Source organism: Capsaspora owczarzaki, assembly GCF_000151315.2.
Source record: "Capsaspora owczarzaki ATCC 30864 unplaced genomic scaffold supercont2.1, whole genome shotgun sequence".
Classification (NCBI taxonomy): Eukaryota; class Filasterea; order Ministeriida; family Capsasporidae; genus Capsaspora; species Capsaspora owczarzaki.
In genome coordinates this window covers 2,880,118-2,905,737 of record NW_011887292.1, presented here as the reverse complement: position 1 = coordinate 2,905,737, position 25,620 = coordinate 2,880,118, and the positions used below count along the sequence as shown (strand labels likewise).

At 54.8% G+C, this 25,620-nt stretch overlaps 6 protein-coding genes across 6 annotated transcripts; 3 read left to right on the top strand and 3 right to left on the bottom strand.

Annotated features, from left to right (window-relative positions):
* The first annotated feature begins 40 nt into the window (after positions 1–40).
* CAOG_00905 (serine/threonine protein kinase 15) lies at positions 41–11,626 on the top strand. Its single transcript, XM_004365719.2, has 5 exons — positions 41–91; positions 2,208–10,335; positions 10,473–10,571; positions 10,668–10,778; positions 10,896–11,626. The coding sequence occupies exons 2-5, from the start codon at positions 2,364–2,366 to the stop codon at positions 11,558–11,560; spliced, it is 8,847 nt and encodes a 2,948-aa protein (XP_004365776.1). The 5' UTR covers positions 41–91; positions 2,208–2,363; the 3' UTR covers positions 11,561–11,626.
* A 65-nt stretch (positions 11,627–11,691) lies between these two features.
* On the bottom strand, positions 11,692–13,246 carry CAOG_00904 (hypothetical protein). Its single transcript, XM_004365718.2, has 5 exons — positions 13,171–13,246; positions 12,732–12,836; positions 12,332–12,405; positions 12,034–12,245; positions 11,692–11,918 (listed from the first exon to the last, which is right to left on the bottom strand). The coding sequence occupies exons 1-5, from the start codon at positions 13,207–13,209 to the stop codon at positions 11,842–11,844; spliced, it is 507 nt and encodes a 168-aa protein (XP_004365775.1). The 5' UTR covers positions 13,210–13,246; the 3' UTR covers positions 11,692–11,841.
* Positions 13,247–13,502: 256 nt separating this feature from the next.
* CAOG_00903 (DEAH box polypeptide 35) lies at positions 13,503–16,303 on the top strand. The gene is made up of 3 exons (XM_004365717.2): positions 13,503–13,551; positions 13,624–13,991; positions 14,153–16,303. Exons 2-3 carry the CDS (start codon positions 13,671–13,673, stop codon positions 16,262–16,264), a joined length of 2,433 nt encoding a protein of 810 aa, XP_004365774.1. The 5' UTR covers positions 13,503–13,551; positions 13,624–13,670; the 3' UTR covers positions 16,265–16,303.
* A 98-nt stretch (positions 16,304–16,401) lies between these two features.
* On the top strand, positions 16,402–22,517 carry CAOG_00902 (Kif15-b protein; the record flags this gene model as incomplete). The annotated part of the gene is made up of 17 exons (XM_004365716.2): positions 16,402–16,451; positions 16,790–16,814; positions 17,067–17,312; positions 17,451–18,114; positions 18,235–18,606; positions 18,706–18,795; positions 18,881–18,974; positions 19,062–19,256; positions 19,347–19,408; positions 19,508–19,664; positions 19,750–19,880; positions 19,972–20,049; positions 20,153–20,269; positions 20,374–21,755; positions 21,875–21,956; positions 22,054–22,209; positions 22,314–22,517. Coding segments are annotated over 17 exons (3,973 nt in total), but the record flags the coding sequence as incomplete, so codon positions are not given.
* On the bottom strand, positions 22,460–24,196 carry CAOG_00901 (hypothetical protein). The gene is made up of 4 exons (XM_004365715.2): positions 23,542–24,196; positions 22,975–23,386; positions 22,729–22,873; positions 22,460–22,636 (listed from the first exon to the last, which is right to left on the bottom strand). The coding sequence occupies exons 1-4, from the start codon at positions 24,113–24,115 to the stop codon at positions 22,547–22,549; spliced, it is 1,221 nt and encodes a 406-aa protein (XP_004365772.1). The 5' UTR covers positions 24,116–24,196; the 3' UTR covers positions 22,460–22,546.
* Positions 24,197–24,415: 219 nt separating this feature from the next.
* CAOG_08453 (hypothetical protein) lies at positions 24,416–25,416 on the bottom strand (the record flags this gene model as incomplete). The annotated part of the gene is made up of 4 exons (XM_011271723.1): positions 24,416–24,604; positions 24,738–24,844; positions 24,979–25,190; positions 25,298–25,416. The coding sequence occupies 4 exons, from the start codon at positions 25,414–25,416 to the stop codon at positions 24,416–24,418; spliced, it is 627 nt and encodes a 208-aa protein (XP_011270025.1).
* Between the last annotated feature and the right edge of the window lie 204 nt (positions 25,417–25,620).

Genomic DNA, 25,620 nt, shown 5'->3' with positions numbered 1-25,620 from the left:
CATTCAGTCTTTTTTTTTTTTTTTTTTTTTCTTCATTTGCATCTGCATTTCGTTTGCATTTCGTTTTGTCTGATTGTTAACTCAAAACAAGGTGAGCTTATACAGCGACAGGTACTTTTTGATGTGGCGGTTTGGGCTGCCGTTGTCAGTGCAGAAGTGGCAAGCGGGAGGCGAACTCGCGGGCTTTTCGTTTCCCCCTTGAGTTCGCTTCACCGTCCAGCAGTTTGATCTCGACCAGACGTCGACTTGGAGGGGTTGCTGGTGGTGGTTGGAGAGGGACTGCCGCTCGTCGTGCCCCGTCTCGTTTCGCAGAGTCAGCCACAGGCGCAGCAGCGACGGGGGGGGGGGCAAGGCAAGAGAGTCAGAGCGCGTGAGGTTCTGTTGCTCGTTCGCTTTTTTATTTTTTATTATTTATTATTATTATTTTGTATTGATTGTCCAGCCAAAGCAAAGCGAACCAACAACTCGTTTTGGCGTTCGTGCAGCCTCGTTTGTTTGGGAGGAGGGCGTTTCGATGGCGAATGAGAGAGCAGCCACACTGGCAGCCATGCTTTGGTGTGGGGGCCAAGGGGTGGGGGAAAGAAGCCTTGGTCCAGCCAAAAAAAAAAAAAAAAAAAAAAAAAAAAAAAAAAGCGAAGCGTTCTGTCGTGGCTGAATGAACGGAACCACGGCTTCGGTGCTTTCCAGCGCGAAGCACTCGCGTGCTGGTGCCTTGGCGGACGGCGGGGGTCATGTTTCACCTTCGTCCCACCAGCCTCATTGCGTCGACGGCTGGCAGGGCGCGAGAATAAACCACCCTCAGCCCGACACGCACGATGACTTGTGCTTTTTTTATTATTATTTTTTATTATTATTTATTATTTTGGATGCGACTTTTCGCTCTGCTGGACAAAGGCGACGCTTCTTGGCAGTGCTTCCAACCCCTTGAATGCACGAGACACCATCCTACGGCCCCAGCACCAGCATGTGTGCAGGGCCCGTGTGCAGGGCGCAAGGCGCGGAAATGAGCAATCAATCGTTGCATATGGACACCACCTCTGCTGCTGCGCTTGCGCCCTCGCCTGCCTGGCGTTGTGAGCGACGATTTGCACATGCAAGGGTGTGGAACATCCATGCTACTGAGCACATGTCACACGCTGCTGCTCTCGTCGTCGTGGCTGAACATTGACGACCCGCAGTGCTGCCCAAAAAAAAAAAAAAAAAAAAAAAAAAAAAAAATCAAGTTTTTTATTTTTAACATTTATTTTTTATTTTTGCGAAAAGTGTGTGTGCGATATCAGTTGATGATGATCACGTTTTGCCGCGAGCAGCCACTCCACGCACCCTCCCACACTCTCGCAAGCGAACAAGCTCATGCTTTGTTTGCTTAAAAGGAGAGGGCGGGGCTGGACGGCGCTCTCCCCCCAAAAAGAACAAATTCGCAGGAAGAGCGAGGAAAAAAAAAACCGCGAAAACCAAACGCGCGACTATTACAAGGCATGAGCAGCGTGTCATCATCACTCTTGCTGGTCTGACGTGTCAGCCACGCGTCCAACCTGTTTATCGATGCCAGTTGCTTGGATGGCTCGCTTGGACGAGGCGTTGGCATGGTGCTTTGGCGGATGTGCCGCTTGCCTTTTCAAGTTGACGGACGTAAAAAACCCTCAAAAACAGAGGGCATTCTGGCGCGCTGTCACACATCACCTCTTGTTGTGTTGTTGTTGTTGTGAAGCGGGGAGGACGCTTGCAGATGGTTTTTCTGAAAACCTCGAGCTCGTTGTTCTTCTCGAGCCAGCGATCGCTCCACTCTGGCTGGGGACTTTGACACCTTCAGGTCCTCCGCCCACGCAACCCGTCCTTCGCCCTTGACCCCCCCCCCGACCTCCTGCTTCGCCTGCTCGACGCGGATCTTTATTGATATTGCACTCGCGATCGAACAGTTCCGTTGCGGCCTCGAGAGACTGTCGTGTGTCATTGTTTCATTGTCAGGGCGCGGATTGTGCCGTCGGTCATCATTTCCGCACAGTGTTTCCCTCGTCCCACTTCTCTCGCTTCCCCCTTCCTCAGTCTTCTCTCTTTCTCTCCGAATCGACTCTACATGCATTTTGTCTCCTCCATTGATTCGCACGCCCCTCCCCTTCCCCTCGACGTTGCAACAGTTTCTCACTTGCCCTTATTTTGCCTTATTTTTTTTTTTTTTTTTTTTGGTGTGTGTGCTACTTTCGCAGTCCTCACATTCCTGCGTGTCAGCGTTCGCCCAAGCTTACATCCAACCCCCCCCACAGAGCCTACTTTCGACAGTCGCTCGGTCCTGCCATTCTAGTTGCGTCTTTTTCGAAAGACTGTCCAATCAGCGTGTTTTCGCTCTTTGTGGGAAAACCAGCATGGCCACCGACCCCGCGCCCTTCCCTCCTGAGGGGTTGCCGGACGCGCCCGTGTTGCATTCACCACCGCCACAAGACGCGAGCTCGGAGCCAGTCCAGTCCATTGCGGAAACTGGGCACGAGCCAATTCCCGATTCTGTAGCCGGAAGAGCCTTGGTACCAGCCGCCAGTGATGCTCTTCCATCTAACGCTCTCAGCAGTCCTGAGATAATATCGCCCACACAAGCGGCATCGGCACAACTGCTCGCAGGGCGCTCGCCGTTTGGCGTTCCGCCGTTGCTCGTTCCAGCCGACCAGCTGCACTCTCCGCTTGTACCACTTTCCGACGACACTGCTGTCCGACCGCCAGCAGCAATATCGTCCGACAGCACTGTGATTGCAACCACCGACGAGTCGCATGCGCTGGAAGAGCCCAAGTTGCGGCATAGCACTGAACTCTTGTCCAGTCCACACACGCCGGGCTCGCCTGGAACGCCATCGACGCTCTCTCCGCCGCACGGCTCCTTGACTGGCGACGGTTTTTTAATGCGCAATTTTTCCTCCGATACAATCTTGGACGGCGGGACCCCCAGTTCTGGGTCGCGTTCGATTGTCGCCGAGCCGGCCGACGGCAGTAACGCTTCCGGCCAGCTGGCACTTGATGCCGTGTTGCGCGGCCCTTTCCGATCAAGCATGTCCGATACACTCTCCCGGAGCGGCAGCGCTGCGGTGTCACGGCGCAATTCAAGTAGGAGGAATAGCAACTGCCTCTCCCTCGATCTTCAGCAGCCGAGCAGCAATAGCAACCCCAATAGTGCCAACGTGGCAACACCCGATGTTGATCCTTCGGCAGTTAGACCTGGCGCCTCAAACACGACGAGCGCGACGAAGCGCTCAGCATCAACCAATACTAGTAACAACAATACCCTCAACAAGCATTCGGCGCCAACCAGCGAGTCAAGTACCGACAGCGAGGACGACAATGTAGCGGGGGGCCTACCACCAATAATACCGACCATGAGCTCCGACTCGCCGTCAGACATGACGGTGGCTGCATTTGCGAACGTGTCCAATGCTCTTCCCCTCAATCCTCCCTCGAGCAGCAGCAGCGCGGAGGCGCCAACGTCATCACCCGCACGTCCATCGGGAGCAAGTGTGGGGCGGCAACTCACGTGGCACGCAGCAACAAGCTCTCGTTCGTTAAAGGAGCAATTGCACGCGCAAAGCCTCCTTCACCAAATGCAACAACAACAACAACAACAACAACAGCAACAACAACAGCACCAGCTTCCTCACCATGTCCAGCAGCAACCGTCTGAAGGACCTTCAGAGCAACTGCCGGCGGAAGCCCTGCTCTTGCGCAGTTCGTTTGATACAGCTGCGGCGGATGCTGGTATTTTCGCCCACTCGGCTACGACCCACGAGCCGTCCCCAGGCCTTGGATCGCAGGGCCCCACAACACCACATTCGGCGACGGCGAGCTGGTCTCCTCGCTTTTTTGCCAGTCGACAGGGCAGCTTTGGGGCCAGCACTGGAATGCTGCTGCAAGGCGGCGGCAGCTCGCCCTCCTTGCCATCCCCCTCGAGCCGGCTGAGCAACTCTCACGCAACCCCGGCGGACAGCCCACTTCGGTTTGTTTCCGTCCCAACCAACATCCCCGGCAGCAATGTGAGCTCTTCGCCGGGCTTCACCGCGCACAGCTACGACTCGTCCATGGCGGGATCGCCCACTCACGCCACAGTGACCAAGCGACTGTCGCGCGAGAACGTGAGCATCTTTGATCGCCAGCACAACCCTGCGGTCAAGCGCGAGTCGTCTCCCGCATTGCAGCGCCGCCGGTGGCTCGCAGCGCACCACGCCAGCAGTAGCGGCAGCGGCAGCCCCGCTGGAAGCATGGTGGCCACTCACGGAGGCTCTGAAGAAGGTGGCGAGCACAGTCCGGCTGGGGACATGTTCTTCATGCGAGATGGCGGCACTCCGTACGATTCAATGTTTTTGCGGTCGCTCAGCGTCGAGGACACCACTGCGCTTTTGCTCGACAACCCTGCCGCGAAGGAAATTTTGCTAGCCGACGAGCAGCTGGCCAGCCTTCACGAATCCGTGGAAAACACGCTTGTGAATGCCGAAATCGCCGCCGCCTCGTCTTCTCGCCGACAGTCCCTTGCCAGCATTGGCCTTCCCGGAAACCTGTCTGGCAGCATGATTCCGACGCTCGGCTCGCATTCCGAGACCCCCTTTGATGCCGTTCGGTCGGCTTCTCGATCCTCATCGATGGCCCAGTTGGAGCCCCAGTTCCCTCCCGCGCTGACAGGGCTCGAGTCTCGCCGTGGTAGCAACACGTCCTCGGGGCGGCGTTCTCCAAACTCGCACCGAAAACTGAGTCCGTCAATCCTCTCGCTGTCCCCTGCACCCAGTCAGCCGCAGCAACGTCAAGCTGGTCCACCCAGCCCGCTCAATTCGGGCGGCCCGACTCCACCAGCGGCTACCACTACTCCCAGCAACCAGGCCAGTCTGGCTGCCGTGCCCGAACTCAGTCTAGTGGCAGCACAGTCCGAGCTGCTCACCGCCTTGGCGCCGCCTCCGCAAGCCACCACCTTGTCCAGTCCACACCCGCTGTCCGCAAGTGCCACCTTGCTGGCCGATTCAGAGCCTCGTCATCACGAACGCGACCCATCCATCGACTCCAACCTCGTTCCAAGCCGTGCCGAAAGCATCCATCCTGCCACCGGGGCAAGCAGCACCGCGGCCTTGCCGGCTAGCAACAGCATGCAGTCGTTTGCCGATTACCAAACCAGTCCTACCCACAATCTTTCTTTCTTTCCAGGCGTGGCGGAGTCGCAAGTGTCCGAAGCTAACATTATCCATGCTTCAGAGTTGAGTGGCGGCCACGTGTTTCACGAGGTCGATCTTGACAGCGAACTGCGATCTGTCAAGGAGCAGACAGACCGCAAAATTCGCCTGTTTCTCCTGGATGTGAACGAGTTTGATCTTGCTTCACGCGGCGAGTACCTCTCGCAGAGCTACCCTCCTTCCACGATTGGCAACTCGCAACGCGAGTGGTACGTGCACATCAAGGCGGTTGCCAACGAAATTCTGATGTGCGATATTGCAAAGCTTCGCCGTGGTCGCGCATCCTTGTTGATGCGGCAGGTGCAAGAGTACCTCGAGTTGCATCGCATGAGCAAGGCCTACCTTCGCCCTGGCAGCGGAGACGTGGAGCAGCTGTTGACCAAGCTGGTTTTCATCTTTGCGCCCTGTTCCCGTCTTGCCACGTACATTGCCATGCGACTCCACAGGGAAGAGCATGCTGCTGCCATTCAGACGCGCCAACATCAGCATTTGCTGCTGCAGCATCAGCCATCGTCCCACGCCTCGCCCAGTGGATCCACCTCGTCCTTCCTTGGCGTTCCGCAGCCAGGCGCTCTTGTTGGGAGCGGCTCGGCCACATCGGTTGGCTCCAACACGTCCGTCGACGAGTCTGCGCCTTTACCAGCGCGGCACCAATCTGCCCCTAGCGGACACCCACCTGTCAGTGCCAGTCGCCTGACCACTCAGCCAGCCATTGATGAGGACGATGACGAACACTTGTTTCAGCTGGACGACACGCGCTCCAGCCGCAGCCAGTCCATGTTTGTCCGCAACACGGATGCAGATCCCGGTGTCCACGAAGGGTCCAATGTGTATTCGCCGCCCCGTGTCCAATCGCGTACGCTGGCACCGAGAGCCAGCGCGTCATCATTGGCTCGAGCCAACCGATCGCACGCTGGTCCCACGGTCGTCATCCCTCCTGCTGGCTCTGCCTTTGTTTCTCCTGAGAGCGGCTCAGGCTCTGGTCCTGGCAGTGCCTCCAGCAAGTCTGCAACCGCGCTTTCTACCACGCCGCCATCCGCCGCTGCCGGAGCGACCACGACTTCGTCTGCCTCTACTTCTGCTTCTGCTGCACCTCCAACGCCTGGTTCGCCCTTTTCGGGCAAGCGTTCCACCATGCGGAAGGGTTATACCATTGCACATGCCTCTGTTCCCGTGTTTGAGGTGACCCACCACGATGATGGCGGCTCGCCGGTTCCTGCGGGCAGCCCCTCGCTACTGAGAGGACGTGCTGGCTCGCGAATCTTGGACACAGTCAAGTCCCAACGCGCCGGCTCCAAGCAGTCGCTCGAGGATATTATTCGGCAGAACGAGCCCACCGTCGATGTTTCCTCGGTCGTGTTCACGGCGACTGCCGCCGGTGCTGCCGACGAGCGGTCCAAGCGACGCTCGTCGCTTGCTCGCATCCCTTCGGAAGAGTCATTTCTCACAGCAAAGCCGACTCCGGCCCAGGCCTTCCAGAGCTATCACCGTTCGACCACCGCTCGTACAGAGACTGAGTCGCCGACCACCGACACCTCGTTCGGCTCTCCGACCTCGTCCATTTCGCACGAGACCCGACTGGCGTCTCGCCCCAACAGATCGAGCACCCATCGCGCGGCGGTGGACACGTTTCCACCTGTTACGGCCTCGTCGCCTGGCTCTTCGCCCTCACCTCGCGGAGAGAGTGCGGCTCCTCTCCTGCCGGCCAGCTACCAATCAAGCGTTCTGCACGACTCGGCCCAGCATCTCCACAGCATCCACTCCATCAACGACGATGACGACGACGACGACGACAACAACAACAACAACAACAACGGCGATGACTCGGACGCCCACGTTCCGGACTCGTCGGGCATCTCGCGAGGTCGCACTGGTACCGTGCGTGCCTCTCAGCAGCACAGCTCGTCGAGCGGCCATGGTCTGAAAGACCCCCTGTCCTCCACCACGCTGGTCAACATGCCTGCCAATTCGCTCATGGCCTCCTTGCTCAATTCCATCAATCCCGCAACCCTCCAAGCCCTCGGCGACGGCGACGATGATCAAAGCGACACCATGAGCACCTCCAGCCAGCTCGCCCAGACACAACACCACAGGGCTGTCGGTGACTCGCCAGATAGCTTGCGACGAGCTCACCGCGACGGCGCTCAGTCTGCGTCAACGACGTCGGTGCTCGAGTACGATGCGTCGTCCGAGTCCTCTCGCCGCTCGTCGTTTGAGGTGTCTCACGGCGGTGTCCCAACTTCCGCTCATGGTGCTGCGCGATCTGCTGCCATTGCAAATGCCATTGCGTCGGCACCTGCGACAGCGCCCCACAAGACCAAACCCATGCTCCCGAATGCGATGGATGCTGGCGAGATGTCAGGCGAGAAGCCCACTGGCGTGTTGAACTTTAAAACGCGCATGCTGAAGGGCATCAAGAGCCTGTTCAAGCTCAACGACAAGAAGAAGGGCGGGCCAGGCCTTCGCACTTCCCCGCCAGTGCCCAAACCTCCGAGCGCGATCGATGTGCTTTGTCGCATCTGCGAGGAGATTGTGCCGTCTGACACGCTTGCCGAGCACTCGCAAATTTGCGCAGTCGCCGAATCCTGCGACATGCAGAGCGCGTCCGAAGATAGTCGACTGCGCAAGCTTGCCAAGGGTCTGCGCGAGTGCTTGGCGCGGACTGCTCCAGCTCACAGCAACAAGCTGGCAGCGCTCACAGTCAAGCCACTTTCCCAGTCAAACACGCCACCTTCTGGCGGGTCTTCGAGCAGCGGCAGCCACGGCAAGACCGATCGGTCCAGCTTCCCGTTCCGCATCAAAACGACTCCTTCCTCGTCGCCGTCCAAGCCGTCTGCGCTTGCAGCGGCAATGGAGCACGAATTCACCACGCATTCCGTCGGGCATCGAGCTGACAGCCACTTTGAGTTTGAATCGGATGCGATTGCGTACGGCGAAATGATTGAGGCGGTCGCAGTGAGCGCAGCCGAAATTGAGTACACTGGGCCCGACAGTGTCCGCCAATGTGAAAAGCTGCTTTCCCAAGTGGCCACGGCCGTAGATCGCTTGCGCATGGACAAGGAAGGGGCGTACGATATCTTGATTTTCGGCAAGCGCATCCTCAGTGTGCTCCACAGCAAATGTGACGCGCTCCGCGTCCGTGCGACCGTCCCCAATTCCGCTTCACCTCTCTCCGGATCGTCCCATACACACGGCAACGCGATGGGCTCTGGCTCGGAAAGTACTCCAAAGAAGGTCTTGTCGCTTTTTGCAGCGATTGCCCGCGGCGGCGGACACCGACGCACCCCTTCGGCTGGTTCGCTCGCCAGCGCCATCTCGGTCAACACGTCAGATTCTCCACAAGGCTCTGGCAGTGGCAAACATGTGGGACGGTCCCGGCGACGCTTGCCCACCATCACCGACTTCAACATTATCAAGCCCATCAGCCACGGCGCCTACGGCCGCGTCTACCTCGCGCGCAAGAAGACGACTCAGGACTTGTACGCCATCAAGATCATGAAGAAAGACGACATGGTCCGCAAAAACATGGTTGACAATGTGATTGCCGAGAAGCAAGCTCTTGCCATCTCAAACAACCCGCACGTGGTCAAGCTGTACTACTCGTTCCAAACTCGCGAGTACCTGTACCTCGTTATGGAGTACCTGAACGGCGGCGATGTGTGCTCGCTGCTGCAGGCTCTGGGAGCGTTTGAGGAAGGCATGGCCAAGGTTTACGCCGCGGAAGTCGTGCTCGCGTTGGAATATCTGCACCAGCACCACATTATTCACCGCGATCTCAAGCCCGACAACATGCTGATCAACTCTGACGGCCACATCAAGCTGACGGACTTTGGACTGAGCCGCATCCAAGAGCCGACATCGAGCGCAAGTGCGCCCTCCCAGTTGCCGGGAAGTGTGACGCATTCGGCTGTGCCCAGTCATCGAGGCACTCTTGTGCCAATGTCTGAGTCCATGCGAACTCTTGCGCAACAGCAAAGCCTGTCGCACTCTATGGGCTCCCTGGAAGTGCGCCCCGTCACGACTGGCAAGCCCGCCGCACCGCTTTCGAGCAGCGCTGATGAGCTTCTTGACGAGAACACCTCCATCCACCCGGAAGCTGCCGAAACACTTGCCGCGGCTGTCGCACAGAGTCAGTCGGTTTCCACTCTGTCCTCGTCGCTGCCAGCGACGTCGAGCTACATGCCCCCTTCCCCATCAGGCTCTCCTCGGAGCACACTAGCCCGCCGTCTCACCTCCGCGTCGTTTGCACAGCCTGCACAATTTGCACTTCCTCAAGCGAGCAATAATGTCAGCAGCATGACCTTGCTCTCGCTTGCCACGCCCGGATTGAATGGCTCCAAGCGGTTTAGCTCTGCAGAGACCTTGAATGCAGCCAGCGCGATGGCGCTCCACCACCAGCAGCAGCAGCAGCAGCAACAGCAGCAGCAACAACAACAGCAATCGTTCCACCCAGCTGTCGCGGCACAAACCGTGACGGCGAGCAAGGCGGGACATCCTCTCCCTGCTGCATTGCGACGAGCAAAAACGTTCACGCGACAGACGTCTGCGCCTGCCTTCCGACCGCCGAGTGGGCAAATGTCTGGCCGAGACGACGTTCATGGAGGTCTGGGTGGCCGCGGCTCCTCGTTGCTGACTGTTGCACCCAGCGGCAAAACGCGCCGCCGCAACTCTGGGCACGAGGCCTATCTCGCAAACTCGCTCAAGGTATCGTTGCAGACAGCAGCCTCCAGCAACGGCAATCTGAGCGCCAGCAGCGACGGTGGCTCGGTCTCTCAGCCCGATTCAAGCACCATTGTCGGCTCGCCCATGCCGCAGCTCACCGACACTGAGATGATTGGCATTGACGGCAAGCTGGCGGCGGTCTCTGCCCCCTCGGAAGCTCCTTCCAGCTCGAGCCACAGCGACAAGGTGACCACAGCAGCGGAAGCTGCCGCGCAGGAGGACGAGCCAGAAGAGTTCCGCATGGGCTCGCGCATCGTCGGCACGCCGGACTACCTCGCCCCCGAGCTTCTTTTGGGCTTTGAGCACGACTATTCCGTCGATTGGTGGGCTCTTGGCATTTGTCTGTTTGAGTTTTTGGTTGGCATCCCCCCATTCAACGACAGCAGCGAGGAGATGATCTTCCAGAATATCCTGAATCATGGTATGTGCTTTTGATTTTGATTGTTTTTTTGTTGCGTGGAAAAAATGAAGGTGCACTGGTTGCCACGTTGATTTGCGCTCGCTGTGTTTCTGACTGTTCTTGTTGGATTTGTTTTTGCTGCTTTTGGTGGGTGTTAGACATCCCCTGGCCACCAGCTGACGAAATGTCGCACGAAGCTCGAGATTTGATCACCAAACTTCTCAATCCCAAGCCTCAGCTCCGCCCAACGACGAAAGGTACACGAGCTCTTCACACGCTTTTGTTGGTTCAAAGAGGGGTCTGTTGGGTGATTTCTCACTTGATTCTTTTTCCCCCCTTTGTTGTTTGCTCAGCCATCAAGGCTCACCCGTTCTTTGCCGGTATCGACTGGGACTCCTTGCTCAACCACCCTGCACCGTTCAAACCCTCACTGAGTGATGTGGAAGACACATCGTACTTTCGCTGTAAGCTTTTTTTTTTTGTGTGTTTCTGTCGTCTGTTTTTCAACAAACCATCTCTAACACTACTGTGCCTTTTCATTCTTGTCACCCTTGTTTGTACCCTCCGTGTCCTCACCGCAGCTCGCCGCGGTTCGTTCGAGCCTGAACCTGCCGAGTTTGAAGATTCTCGTGCTTCTGGAACCTCCACGCACCAATCTTTCACCAAATCGCCCGTCGCTCGTGTTCTCAACAGCAGTCTGCTCAGTGTACGCTCCAACTCGCCGCAACTGAGCGGAAGTGGCAGCTTCGGCCACGCCAGCCAACTGGCGCACGGCGATGATCGCAGCGTGGTCGGCGATCTGGACACGGATTCAGACTATGTGCTCACCTCCGACTTGGAAAGCCTCGGAGGTGATCTCGACACCCACAGTATTCGCGGAGGCACAAGCCAAAGCGGACTCGAGGATCTCGAGCTGCATGGCGAAGAGCCAGACGACGTGGACGACGACACTTTCGCCACGTTCGACACCAAAGTGGTGCACAATTTCACCGCCATGAACACCGATGTGCACAACTCAGTCCATCGCCGCAGCAGCGACGACCACATCAACCGACCATTCTCTAGCCTGGGCAGCACACCTGGCTGGCATTCGCGCGCCAACTCTGAGTCGGCCGACTCTGTCACCTCAGGCAAAGCCGCCACGTCGAGCCCGTCGTCCAGCTCTGTCAGTGGCAAGGCAGGCATGCAGTCACCACAAATTGCGGTTCGCTTCACCGAGCTCGACCCTCCCGCACTTGACATTTAAGCTGACTCGAGTCCAGTTTGAGTTGCCTGAGCATTTCTCCCTCTCTCTCTCTCTCTCTCTCTCTCTCTCTCTCTCTCTCTCTCCTCTCCATTCCCCCTCCCCCCGCTTAACAAGTTTCATTGTTTAATCAGTGTATGTGTGTGTGTGTGGTAGATTTATTTTTTGTATTGTTAGTAATGGCTTTAACGCAACATCCATTTTCCCGCTTGTTCAAATGTGTGATGATCAATCAGAACGACCAACAAACAAGGCAAAAAGAGCGCGCAAAACACACTGCGCAGTTATGGCTTGGGCAGGTTGCGATTGTGGCCTTCGCGGTTTCGTGCGAGCTCGATAGCGTAGAATTGGATGCGGTTGGCTGTTGTTGGGGGTTCGGACGGTGAGAACAAAGGAAGACAACAATCAAGCAGGCCAAACCAGCTCAGAACTGGCGCTCATAGCTGGTGCTCTTGCTCAGTTTGCCCGAAACTTACCGAAAATAGTATTGTCCTCAGTGTAATCCTTGGTTGCGTCGAGACGGAGCAGCGTGCCAAAGTTGTGGTCGTCAATTCGCTTGTCATAGGCGTTGCAGAATGGTCGCCACTTTTCCTTGCTCTCTTCGGTCTTCAGCAGGGACTCGCGAACAAGGCCAACGGGGAAATCGGGGAACAGGTCGCGGAAGTGGGAGTAAATCTCGTTGTCGAGACTGCGCGAAGAAGAATGCGGTTTGTGAGCATGGTGGGTTTTGTGTTGGAGCACACACACACATAACAGTTGGTGAACTGCACGTACGGAGTCAGTTTGAGCTTGCTGGGGTCAGGGAAGCTCGAAATGAGTTTGTAGTAAACCTCAGCGTGCTGGAAGGCCTGTCAAACCGGTTTTTTTTTGCACGGAGGTGCGTCGTCAGAATAACAATAAACAGTAACAGCAGCATCAAGCAACGGGATGCTCTCCGTCTCAGATGCTTGTCAAATTGCTCAGAGATTTCGACAAAAAGGTCGTTTTGGAGCGATGTTTGAACAAGTCCGAATCATTCACCAATGAACGATGATCGATCAAAGGAAATCTTGCTCACTCGCCAAAACTATTCTGTTTGGTGGTTGACAAAAACGACCCCCCCCCCTCATCACATATTGCATTGTGTGCAATAGTAGTGAATCTTTTTTTTTTTTTTTTTTTCCTTCTTTTTTACCTTGGTTGCCCACATGTGCTCGAGGTCTTGCTGGTTGACGTACTTTGTTGCGTCAAACACGCTGCCGGGCTCGGCTGCCTCACCAGCGCGCGGGACAAAGCCAGGCTAACGAGAACAGCAAGCAGCAAGCAAGCAGCAAGCAGCAAGTAACCAGCGTCGCAAAGGAAGAAGGCGATGGAAGACGCGAGAAAACGCCAACAGCCGACCGAGTTTGTTCAAAAGGGAGAGGACCACAGCAGAGTGAGTTACAAAAACAAGCAAAGCATTGCAGTTCAGAGACAAAGAGAGCGAGAGAGAGAGAGAGAGAGAGAGAGAGAGAGAGAGAGAGAGAGAGAGAGAGAGAGAGAGAGAGAGAGAGAGAGAGAGCGAGAGAGCGAGAGAGAGAGAGAGAGAAAGAGAGGGAAAGAGAGAGATCAAAGCTCCAATGGACAAAACTCACTGCTTCGAGGACGTCTTCAACTTGCTTCAAGAAGCTCATGATGAAAAGTGAATTTAACAAAAAAAATGGAGTGAAGTTTGTTCTGAAAATGTGTAAGATTTTGATTGTGTGGATTTTTGCTATGCATGGTGCCGAGGGGGAGAAGGATGAAGGAGGGGAAAGGCAAGGGAACCTCAGTCCATCTGCCCATCAACACCAAAGTGACAATGCAGCTCAACTTGTCAACTTGCGCTCAGCAAAACACTTCATCCGTGAATAAATCTTACGCCAATCTGTGCTCAGTCACCTGTGCTCAGGAAGTAAGAGAAGACTCGTTCAGTCTTCTTTGATTTCTCGTTCTGAACCCCGCTGCAATCCCCAGCGATAAATCCCAAGCCAAAAGTCAGTCACTCATCTCAACCATTCCATTCGAGTCATCCTCATTCTTGAACTGCTTTACTCAAATAGCTCAAGGTTGGCAGAGACCGAACCAAGTCTCCCCCCCATCACAGCTCGTCAGCATGGCGGGCTCGGGAATGGTCTTTTGGAAGCCCGGGACGATCGCGCCGGGCTCGCTTGTGGATCGCGTGCCGAGCTCGTCCTCATCAACCTCGCTGGCGTCGGATGGACGGGATGCCGTGGCGGGCGGCTCGATCGCTGCCGTCTACAACCCAAACAGTCGCCTTGCCATTGCCGAGCAGCGAAGTCGACTTCCCATCGCCGCCGTGCGTTCCAACATTCTGCATATGCTTGAGCAATACCAGGTCTTGATTGTCGTAGGCGAAACGGGCTCGGGCAAGACAACCCAAATCCCGCAGTACCTGCACGAAGCAGGCTGGACGGTAAGATTTTTTTGGAACTGGATGTCTGAACTCCGAGTGCAGAGGTGTTTGAGGTTTATGTGATTACGGAAGACTCGTCTATGCTGGAAGTTTGCGAGCTGAGCTCACACGCAAATCGTTGGCTGACAACGTTTTCTTTGGTTTTGCGCCGTACATTGCAGGCGGGAGATCGAGTCGTCGCGTGCACGCAACCGCGAAGAGTTGCTGCAACGTCCGTTGCGACGAGGACGGCCGAGGAAATGGGCGAAACGGTGGGTGATTTGGTCGGCTACTCGATACGCTTCGACGACGTAACAACGCCAGGCAAGACCAAAATCAAGTTCATGACGGATGGCTTGTTGTTGCGAGAGATGATGGCCACGCCGCTCCTCAATCAGTACTCGGTCATCATGCTGGACGAAGCGCACGAGCGGACAATCGCGACCGAGTTGCTTCTCGGCTTGCTGCGCAAAGTGTTGCGGAAGCGACCCGAGATGCGCGTCATTGTCTCGTCTGCCACGCTTGACGCAGAAGCCTTTCGCTCTCATTTCAATCTGAACACGGATGCGAGTGATCCGAGCAAGGACACCGCCGCCATCTTGACCGTGCCAGGTCGGACATTTCCCGTCGACGTCCAGTACCTGTCGCAACCCACCCCGGACTACATCAAGGCTGCGGTCGATGCTGTGATGAACATTCACACCGAAGAGCCGGCTGGTGATGTTCTCGTTTTTCTGACGGGCCAAGACGAAATCGAGCGAGCCATCACCTTGCTGAACGACCGAGTGGATGCGCTGCTTGTCGACGCTGCCGCTGCCAAACGGCGGTATCAGCAACAGCAGCAGCAGCATCACCACGGCGATCGTGGTCGACTTGCTGCTCCTCCGGCTTCTTACATGAATATGCGAGTCTTGCCACTGCACGGCGCGCTACCCTTTCAAGAGCAATTGGCAGCATTTGAAGCGCCGCCTCGAGGCACGCGCAAAGTTGTCATTTCGACCAATGTGGCAGAAGCAAGTGTCACCATCGATGGCATCGCGTACGTGGTCGACTCTTGCCATGTCAAGCTCATGGTCTATCGCCCAGACGCCGGTCACGAGTCGCTCATGATTGTGCCCATTTCGCGTGCTTCTGCCCAGCAACGGGCGGGTCGTGCCGGCCGCACCCGTCCAGGCAAAGCCCTTCGTCTGTGCACCGAGTCCGACTACTGCACACTTCTTCCAGAACGGAGTGTGCCGGAAATCCAGCGCGTCGAGCTGGCGCCCGTGCTGTTGCAGCTCAAAGCGCTTGGCATTGACAACCTGCTGCATTTTGATTTTCTTTCGCCGCCCGTCACGGAAACCGTCGCGAGGGCGCTTGAGCTCTTGTTTGCGCTCGGCGCGCTCGAAAGCAACGGTCGCCTTGCCATTCCATTGGGCATCCGCATGGCAGAGCTGCCCATCCCTGTCATGCAAGCCAAAATGCTGCTCGCCTCTGCTGAACTCGGCTGTAGCGAGGAGATTGTGACCATCGCAGCCATGCTCCAAGTCCAAAACTTGTTCTCCAGCTCGGCGAGCAACCGCGATGCGAGCGGGTCGGACTTTGCAGCGTCGGGAAATGCTGTTGTGGACGCGGCACGCTCGCGATTTGGCGTCACAGAGGGCGATCACCTGACGCTGTTGAACGTTTATTTGGCCTACAGCCAGCACGGCGTTGGTCAGCACGGCGACAAGTGGTGCGGCCGCATGAATCTCAATCCGCGAGCCATGCAACGAGCCGTGCAAATTCGCCATCAGCTCATGCGGTATCTGACCAAGTTTGGCGTTGCGATCGAGTCGGCCTTCGGAAAGCACCGCTCGCGCAACAGCCAGAGTCGCAATCCGTCCGACGATGAAGCAACCGCTGCTGCACAGACGATCCGACGGTGCATTGCAGCCGGGTACTTTGCCAACGCCGCGCGGCTCAAGCCTGACGGTTCCTACCGCTCGTTGCGCTACGACCTTGACCTGGCCATCCACCCATCGTCCGTGCTGTACTACCAAGTCACGCAGAAGCTCCACCGTCCCTTGCCGCCTCCAAAGTACGTAGTGTTTCACGAAATTGTGCAAACGACGCGGACGTTCATGCGCGACATTACGGCCATTGAGCCCGAGTGGCTGCTCGAACTCGCTCCGCACTTTTACCAAAAGCCCGCCATGCAGGCAGTTGGTCCATCTAGCAGCTCGGTCGAGCCTGGCTCTGTCTCTGCGTCCCTGCTTGGCGAGACGTGGATGGACAATTTCGCCGTTTCGCGCAAAAAGCCTCGCGCGCTATAAAATTTGGTTGTCTTGTACTATAATAACATTATTTCTGTATTGAGTGGCTCAAGTTCTCAAATGGTGAGGTATGTTTTTGGGGAGTTTCCATTTCCATTCATCGTTTCACTTTTACTTTTTTTTTTTTTTTTTCAAAAGATGGATTCAGATTCTGCTGCTTTTGTCGATTCGCCTTCTTCCTGCGAGGGTACGTGTCTCTCTCTTTCTCTCTCTCTCTCTATTCCACACGTACATCAGTTTCACATCATAAAGAGCACATCGCGGTGTACGACAGCGGGGGGGGGGGAAAGTGTCAGCGGGAATGGCATTCGCTGCAGATTGCGCTTGAAACGAAAGACGGTTTGGTTTTTTGAAACTTTGGCGCCAAAAAAAATACTAAACCGTCTCACACTGTGTTTTGCGCACCGTGGATGCTGCTGTGCTTCCTGGCGTCCGCATGCTGCTGCTGGTTGGTTGGCTGTGTGTGTGTAAAGTGTTGCTCACTGTGTGACCATCCCATGTGCTGTGCTTTGTTCTGCTCTGCAGCGTTGGACAAGTCGACCGATGGCGGGTAAGCGAAACGAAAACCAACAACTGGTTTCAAGTTTTAAGTGATTTCTCGTGGATTTGTACACCTTCGAAGCTTGCTGTTCGGGCTTGATGCTTGCTCTGTGGTGACGGCGGTCGCTGTTTGAGGCTATTTCTCCAACACGAATGTCGTCGCCCCTCAAAGCCAATTGAGAGACAGTCGTTTCATTTTGAACTGATTTTCCAACAACTCTTTTTTTTTTTTTTCTTTTTTTTTTTTTTTTTTCGGTTCCAGACATCTCGACGCCATTCAAGTGTACGTTCGCTTGAGGCCGATTGCTCGCGACGAAAGCTCTGGTTCGGTGGAGCAATCTCGGTTCCAGATCACGGAAGACAGCAAGAGCATCATTCACAACAACACGGCGTACACTTTCGACGAAGTTGTCGGTGAGGATGTCAAGCAAGAAGCGGTTTTCCGCTCTGTTGGCAAGGTCATTGTCGATAACTGCATCCAAGGCTACAATGGCACCATCTTTGCCTAGTAAGAAGACCTTTAACTATGCTGGTTGGGAGCGGAAAACGGATGGGATGCAGTTGAGGATGAATCGCTCACCCCGCCGACCCCCAATTCCAAACAATCCCAACACCAAACCTCACAACAAATCCCATCCACTTGCAGTGGCCAATCGGGCTCTGGAAAGACACACACAATGCTTGGACCTCACGATGCCAAAAAGGAATCGCAGCAGGACGGCAAAACCGAAATGCACACGCTGCGTGGCTTGATCCCTCGCACCTTTGAGTACTTGTTTGCGCAGCTCAACAATGAGAAGCTCCGCAACCACAAGGTTGAAACGACCTGCAAGCTGAGCTTTTTTGAGATTTACAACGAGAACATTTACGATCTGCTTGACGGCACATCGACCACTAGTCTGAAGCTGCACGACGACTCGTCGATCGAGGGGCTTCGTCAACCGACCATTACCTCTCCCCAGGAGGCAAACAGGCTTCTCTTTGATGGCATGTCCAACCGACGCGTGGCTGCCACCTCGCTCAACCGTGACTCGAGCCGCTCGCACGCCGTCTTGACCTTGGTGGTCGACATTTCGGAAAAGGGCGACGGCGTCAAAAGCGGGCTCAAGTCAGGACGCACAGCTCGTCTCCATTTGATTGATCTGGCAGGCTCCGAGCGCCAACGAGACACTCAAACTGCTGGCCAGAATCTCAAGGAGGCCTCCAAGATCAACCTGTCGTTGAGTTCCTTGGGCAACGTCATGTCCGCTCTTGTGGACAAGAAGGCGCACGTGCCATACCGCGAGTCGCGTCTCACCATGTTCCTTCGTGTAAGCAGTGTCACAGATGGTGATTTTTTTTTTTTTTTTTTTTTGCTTCTGTTGTGTTTTTTTTTTTTTCCTGACAACTTTTTGAAAATGTCTTTTGCCTCACTCTCAAATGCCGGGTAGGATTCGCTCGGAGGCAACACCAAGACTTTCATCATTGCAAACATCAACCCGATTCTGAAATGCGTCCAAGAGTCCCTGTCCACCCTGGGATTCGCAGCGCGCGCCAAGCAAATCAAAAACAAAATTTCCATCAACGAAAAAACGGTGGGAGACGCTTCCCAGCTTCAAGGTGAAATCAAGCGTCTCAAGGCTCTGCTCGAGGGATCACAAGGCCGCCGCGCTCCTCTCACGTTGGCCGAGCAAGAAGCTCGCGATGACGAGCTCATCAAGGTCCTGGAGCTCAAGCGTCAGACAGACTCGTACAATGCCACTCTTGAAGACCGCCTTCGCTTGATGCAAGAGTTGATGGCGCGGCAAGAAGCGGCCATGCTTGTACGTCTCTCGGCATTGTGTTTGAACTTGAGTCGAGCTGGGTTTTCAACGATGGACTGACTTGGTGTTTTCTTGTATTTTTGGGGATGACTTTGACAGCACGCTCAAATGATCATCAAGCTCCGTCAATCTTACATTCAGCAGCTTCGCGACCAGCGAAACGGCACCGCCAATCTGTCTCAACGAGAGGTGAGGCCATTTCATCTGAAGGTGTTCCTGCTTACTTTGGAGGCTCTCGTCTGCTTTCATACTCAGTATTGCTCGGTGCGTTTAGATTTTGCTGCGTCAAGAGATTGAGCAGTTCAAATTGCTCAAGGACCAGACCATTTCCGACAAGTCGATTGCGTTGGACAATTATATTCTCAAAGGTAATAGGATTTTTGTTTTTGAGGGAAGTTTGCACAAACCGCATGCAGCGCAACAGTTGTTCTGACAGCAGGTGTTGTTTGATGAAGCCGAAATCCAACGTGTCCGACAGGCCTATCCTCAGTATGCCCAGGAGAACCAGCAGGTCGTCCTTCTGCAAAGCACGAATCTCCTCCTGTCAGATCGCTGCGAGAAACTGATCGAAGAGAAGCGCGCGCTTGCCGAAGCCATGGAGCGTCGCAAGCGCCAGTCGGTTGCATTCGACACCCGGGCTCTCTTGCAACGTACGACGACAAGCAGCTGAGCGTTGAATTTTGCACTGAAAGTTTTCAGTATACACAGTACTAACGTGTGGCATGGCTCAACAACAACAGGAGATGAGGAGAATGAGGCTCTGCAACGCACAATTCGCGACCTTGAAAAGCAGTTGACCGAGGTACACGCACGCTCCGCTTTTGCATATCGATGACAACCGAAGCTCAGTTTCCGCTCACACACCATCCTCGATACCTCTTGTTGTGAATTTCTTTTGCAGATCAACAAGGCAGTCGCGGAAGGGCAAATTGCCACGGCCGAGGCGATTGGCGAAAACAAACAACAGAGCCAACAGGCGGCCAAGGTTGCTGCGGCGATGGCGGCTCAAATTGATGCCGCGCAGCGAGAGCTCGAAGACTTGCGCAAGCAGAATGAATGTAAGCTTTTTCGAGGACTCATGGTAGTACGGTTGCATCCACAGGCGCTCACGCTTGGACCAAAAACGCCATTTGTTTTCTGTAGCGCTTTCTCGCCAAGTCATCACAATTCGAAACGAGAAGGAGCTCGCGGCCCTGGATTTGGACGATGAGCGTCAGGTGAAGGCACAACGCGAGGCCGAGCTGACTGGCCAGTGCACCCTTCTGGAGCAAGAGGTACGTTCAGCACGAGCAGGTTTCAAGCAAGATGAAAGGGGAGTTTGTGCACCTCGACCTCGACTCAATGTTGGAACAAATCTCAATGCAGAGCATTCGTCTCCAAAGTGAACTTGCTTTGCTTCGCGGAGACTTGGACCAAATGACCAATGCCCATCAAGCTGCTCAGGTTGGTAGCTCAAATTCTCAATTCTCGCATTCGCATTCCGGCTGTTTCTGTCGTTCGCTTCAATGATACCAACCTGCCCTTTTTTGTGATTGACTTGCTACAGCGAGATGTTGCTGATGCGATGGAGCGCGTCGCCAATCATGAAGCTCAGGCCGAGCAGCAAGCACGCGAAATTGCCGCGCTCATGACCCAAAAACTGACCATGGAGGCAGATATGCTGGTAAAGCTGACCACTCAAAAGCGATACGTCGTGCTAGAGTGCAAAACACTTTGACAAAAAACTTTGTGACTAACGGGACAACAATGTTTGCGCTGGAATTTCAGACAACCGAGAATCAGTACCAGACCCTCATGACGAAAGCTGCATTGCTCGAGCAGCAGCTGAGCGGCAGCGTGTCCAGCAACGAATTGAAGGAGCTCCTCAAGGAGAATGAGCAACTTCGCGGCCAGTTGCAACAACTTCAAGCCGATAAAATGCACCTGGAGAAGGAGCACGCTCGCTTGTTGGCAACGGAGGAGAACCTCACCTTCACCATCACAGAGCAGAAAGCGTCGATTGTCCACGCGCGCAGGCAACTAGACGACCTGCGAAAGCTTTTCGACGAAATCGCCGAGGCCCAGCGACTGGCGAAAGACGAGCTTGACAACCAGACAGAAGCTTACAAGCTTGTCAAGGCAGAGCTCCAGGAGCGCATCCAAACGCTTGAGCAAGAACGGAATACGGCCAGTCAACAAGCAGCAGACGGCTTGGCGCGGTCAATGCAGCTCGAAGCGGAGCTGGAGGAGGCGAAAGCAACGGCGACCAAGAGTGAGACCGAACGCCAAGCACTCGCCAATGTCCACGCGCAAGCGATCGAGAAGGCGCGCAAAGACCGCGAGCAGATGCTAGCTGAAGTGTACAGCGAGCGTGTCCGAGCGGACGCCAAGTACCGGGAGCTGCAAGCCACGCAAGAGTCGGCCAGCCAAGTCTCGGCCGAAGCGTTCCAAGCCCTGTCCAAGACGGCAGACGACCTACGACACGCCAACGAGCGGCAGCACGAGGAACTCCAGGCGCGCCAAGAGGCCATTGTTCAACTTGAGCAAGGCCAGATGCAAGCCCGCCAAGCGTGCGAGAGGATGGCTGCGCAGCTCAGCGAGGCTGGCATGGAAAGCAGCCAGGTGACCGACACCCTCCGTCGACAGCTCGAATCTCGCGACGGGCGCATTCTCGAACTCGAATCCATGTTGCTGCGTGCATCTCAACACGAAAGCGACTCCCAGCGCACGATTGAAGCGCTTCGCGACAGCCAGCTCCTCATGACTGACGACCTGAACAACATGCGTGCCGAGCGCGACGCAGCTGTTGCCAACGCAGCCACCCAGCAGCGCGAGGCTACGCTCGAGTTGGAAGAGTTGCGTCGCAGACTTGCCACTTTGGAGCAGGCCCAATCGCAGCTGCAACTTGCCAACCAGACGGCCAGCCAAACCAACGAAGCGCTGAAGGTCGAAAATGGTACTCTGTCTTCAAAGCTCGCAGCTGCTACCCTGTCTGTTGGCGAGTTGGAAGCTCGCTCAGAGCAACTTGGCAAGGCCTTCCGACAGGCGCAAGACGAGATTGTGGTGGTCAAGAAGGATCGGGACTCTTTCGCCACCAAGTTTGCCCTCGAGCGAGCGAACGCCGAGACTGCAGCGGATGATGTTCAGAGCATGGTCGAGGAGCTTGAAGCGTACGTAATTCTTTGGTTTCTGGTCGGGGGTTTGAGGCGAGGGTGGGTGGGTGCGCGCGGACGAAGTCGTGATCTTTTCTGAATGCAATCTGTGTGGCTTTCTTTTGTTGTTGTTGTAGTCTTCGTCATTCCATGACGCGGCTGTTGACGGAAAAGTCTGACCTGGCCTCCAACCTCGAGATGGCGAATGAAGAAATTTTGGTGAGGCTTTTGTTGACCTTGATGGGCTTTTTGAGGGTCGGGAGGTTGGTTTAGTTTTTTTGGTTGACACTCACACATGGTCATGAACTTTCCATAGTCCACCAAGCAAAAGCTCAGCGAGGAGATTGAGAATCGCCGAAAGGAACTCGAGATGCTGGAGAACGAGAATGCCAGCCTGATGGGTCACCAAAATCAGCAACAAAAGATCAAGATGAGCATGAAGATTCGTCAAGAGAACAACGAGCTGCAAGCGGTAAGCGCGGAGGGAGCCGCATGTTTTAGGTTCTCTCAGCTGTGTTTCATCCACTCACTGCTTGCTTGAAACATTTTTGTGAATCCTTGCATTTTACACATCAGCGAAATGTGCGCTTGCGTGCCGCACTGTTGGATATGCAGGCCAAGTACAATGACAAGTCCATTCTTCCTTAGAGTTGGAAAAGGATGCAAGTCGCGTCGAGTCGATGGGCTTTTTTTTTTGTTGTTGTTGTTGAACGGGAGGTTTGTTGGGTTGAATAATGACGTGTTATTATGTTGTGAAATCAAGAAAATGTTAATGCTGAAGATAATTTACAAAACTAAGAACTTTTTGACTACGATCTGCGAACCGGCTTGGCATCATAATTGTAGATGCAGCACAGCCGTGAAAGCGAGGCTGGTTGACGGCACAGTGGGCACTCGGGCTAATTTGGCGTCACAAAATCAAAATCAAAATCACCATCGAGTGAGAATGCGAATGAGAATGAGATGCTGCAGTGCTCCTTCGCCGTGTTACCTTGGTGGTGCACCACTCGGCAATACACTTCCAGCAAAACAAATGGCCACAAGGAGTCACGGTTGGGTTTTCACGAGCAGCGAGACACAGTGAGCACTTGGACGAGGCCGGGATGTCGTCGTCTTCATCACCCCGATCGTTCTCGCTGTGCATTGCATCATCCAATTCAAATCAGGCGCATGTGAGCGCCGAAACAAAACCTGAAACAAACAAACACAGCTCGACTCGCATAGTAAACTGCCTTACTCATCGGATTCGACAGGATTCTCGGTCTGGGAATGCATCCGGTCGACGCTGGCTGGATTGGTGCCGTGCGCTGGCGTTGCATGCGACGATGCATAGAGGGCGGCGAGACGCGGCTTGAGCCACAATATTAGCGTCACAAGCAGCTGCACACTGGAAAGCAGACCCAGCAGCCGGTAGGACGGGCGAGACTCGCCAATGTCCAGCTTTCGAGTCATAATGTAGCGAATGGACAGTGTCCGCCAAGTAATATGAGAATACAGGCCGGTAAAGTAAAAGAATGCCAGATGCGCGCGATGCAAGCCCTCGATCGCGTCTCGAACAATCGGGATGCTCCGATGAACGAAAGGCCGAATGTGCTGCAAGAAGGCGCCGATTCCGAAAGGAAGGCTTTGGATGACGCGATCTCGAGCCACTGGTGGTTTGCATTCAAGAAAGAATCATCATCATCATCATAATAATAAAACCAACCAGCAAGTTGATGAAGCCAAAAGATGCGAGCAAAAATAAAAAAAAAGGTTGAGTCAACTCACATAGCCTGAACGTTCTCACACTGCTCTTGCAGCTCACCTGCACGGGCAGAAGACGGCTGTGTTGGACGTGTCACTGAATGTAGCTTTTCGAGCAACTTGTCCACAATATACGGCAGCAGCGCGTGCAGAAACACAAACGCCCAGCGTCTGCGACTTGACAATGGCGCAGCATCGGTCATGTGCAATCCAGTCAGCGGTGCAGACGACGACGACGATGATGATGATGAAAGCACAGCTTGATGATGATCTTGAGCTTGTGTCGCCTCCGAGTAACGACTTGGACGACTTGAACGACTTGAGGGTGGTCCGCTTGGCTTGGCAGACGATTCCGGGTTGTGCTTGGCGTTGACCGTCACAATGTCGCAGTACTCCTCGCCAAGGGTCTTGCTTCCACTGCCAGTGGTCAGCGCCAGGTAGAGCAGCTCGGCCAGCAGGGCGAGCTCCTTCTGCCACCGTGAGGCGGTGACTGTGCCGACGGCGCCGCTCGCAGCCGCGGTCAGCTCTTCCATCAGCGTGTGAATGTGCCATCGGTCCTTCTGGCTGCTTCGCACAATGTCTGCCTGGCTCGCAAGCATGTCGGGCGGCGGAGAGTGCGGGCTAGACTGGCTCATTGTGCTGTGTGTGTGTGTGTGTGTGAAAATTTTGACTGAAATCGTGCTGGCTGAGCAAGACGACTGATCTGTCGTTGGATGTGAAATGGGAGACTGATGTCGTTGGATGTTGAGTGAGTGGCAACAAAACCTAGGTGCAGAGGAGGAAGGCGACTGGTTGTCAGTTGATTGCAATTTGGCTTTGGATTCATTCGCAACATTTGATATTGTATTCACTAGCACAGAACAAAACCAAAACCAAACACAAACACAAACACGACCACAGCATTGCTTTGTCTAGACAGTGTTTTTTGTTTTTTGTTAATCCTTGCGCAACTCGTATCGCTCCGTTGCAACACCTTCCGAGGTGATGACTTGAATATCGACACTGTCACCAGTGTAAATGTCGCGCTCGGTGGCAGCGGCAAACACATCCTTGACGATGGCCACAGCACGGGCAACGGTCAGTGGAGGGCGCGGCACGTTGGGAGCCAAGTTCTTATATCCAAGCTACAACCAGGACACCGGGGGACAAAACCAACAACAGCAGCAACAGGTCGAACAGTGAGCAACGCGCATTGCACATCAGGCAGCGTCAAGACACTCTGAAATCCACAAACGGTCAATGATGCATGGTGCATACCTGGTTGTCCAGCAGAGGCTGCAAAAGAGCAGAGGCAGTGCCAGCCGCGCGATAGCTCTCACGCTCGTAGCTGCCGACAGGATCGTAGCTGTATACAGCTCCTTTGCCTGAGGCAGACACAGACGGAAACCAAGAAGAAAAGAAAGCGCAAGCAAAAAAAAAAAAATGAGAAAAACTCGATCAAAAGTCAGCTCTACAGCAAACAACCGGGGGGGGGGGAAAGGTTTCTCGAATCACATACCAGATTCGTCCAATCCACCAATCACATTGTAGGTGTAGAAGGGGAAGAACCGGCGGTAGTAAAGTGTGTTGGACAGCATTTGAGCAATGGCGTGCGTTGCCATTGTCTTCTCGTGCTGGTGCTCGTACTTGCGCAGCCGTGTGAAAATGTTCTTGGTCAATGTGAGCACGTCGCCGTGGAAGCCGCATGATGCCAGCACGGTCTTGTCGGAGCTAGAGACGTCATGGAATGATTGAATGCATGGCAAGCAGATTGAGCCACTGAATCCCACACAAGCGCATCCCGGCCCCAATTTCCCCCACGTTTCGTTTAAGCTTACAGAACAAATGTCTTGGGGCAGTTGCGAGTGTGGATGCCATAGTACTCGCTCAAGCGGGTGTCCGACGCGACGACTGCAAAGTTCTCGCCAGCAACAGCGACGACCGTTCTGCCAGGCATCACAACAAAATGCAGTTGCGTTAGAACGACATGCACAACTGCAAAAACCCCAATCAAAGAATAACAATCGGCCTTCACAACCGAAAACAGAAAAAAAAAAGGGGGTTTTAAGGGGGGGAGAAAAGAGCTAAAGGAGGGGAAAGAAGCGAAAAGCAACAAATAAAAAAAGGGGGGGCGAGGAATCGCGGAGATTTTTTTTTTATT

What these genes read in the sequence shown, in the direction of transcription:
- CAOG_00905 (XM_004365719.2), top strand. Translation starts at nt 2,364, where the DNA reads ATGGCCACCGACCCCGCGCCCTTCCCTCCTGAGGGGTTGCCGGACGCG. An exon ending in CCAGAATATCCTGAATCATG is followed by an intron (nt 10,336 to 10,472) that starts GTATGTGCTTTT and finishes GGTGGGTGTTAG; the next exon opens with ACATCCCCTGGCCACCAGCT. An exon ending in GCTCCGCCCAACGACGAAAG is followed by an intron (nt 10,572 to 10,667) that starts GTACACGAGCTC and finishes TTGTTTGCTCAG; the next exon opens with CCATCAAGGCTCACCCGTTC.
- CAOG_00901 (XM_004365715.2), bottom strand. Translation starts at nt 24,115, where the DNA reads ATGAGCCAGTCTAGCCCGCACTCTCCGCCGCCCGACATGCTTGCGAGC. An exon ending in AATCCTGTCGAATCCGATGA is followed by an intron (nt 22,874 to 22,974) that starts GTAAGGCAGTTT and finishes TGCAATGCACAG; the next exon opens with CGAGAACGATCGGGGTGATG. An exon ending in CCGAGTGGTGCACCACCAAG is followed by an intron (nt 22,637 to 22,728) that starts GTAACACGGCGA and finishes ACGCCAAATTAG; the next exon opens with CCCGAGTGCCCACTGTGCCG.
- CAOG_00903 (XM_004365717.2), top strand. Translation starts at nt 13,671, where the DNA reads ATGGCGGGCTCGGGAATGGTCTTTTGGAAGCCCGGGACGATCGCGCCG. An exon ending in TGCACGAAGCAGGCTGGACG is followed by an intron (nt 13,992 to 14,152) that starts GTAAGATTTTTT and finishes CGTACATTGCAG; the next exon opens with GCGGGAGATCGAGTCGTCGC.
- CAOG_00904 (XM_004365718.2), bottom strand. Translation starts at nt 13,209, where the DNA reads ATGAGCTTCTTGAAGCAAGTTGAAGACGTCCTCGAAGCA. An exon ending in TTGAAGACGTCCTCGAAGCA is followed by an intron (nt 12,837 to 13,170) that starts GTGAGTTTTGTC and finishes TGTTCTCGTTAG; the next exon opens with CCTGGCTTTGTCCCGCGCGC. An exon ending in AGCACATGTGGGCAACCAAG is followed by an intron (nt 12,406 to 12,731) that starts GTAAAAAAGAAG and finishes CCGGTTTGACAG; the next exon opens with GCCTTCCAGCACGCTGAGGT.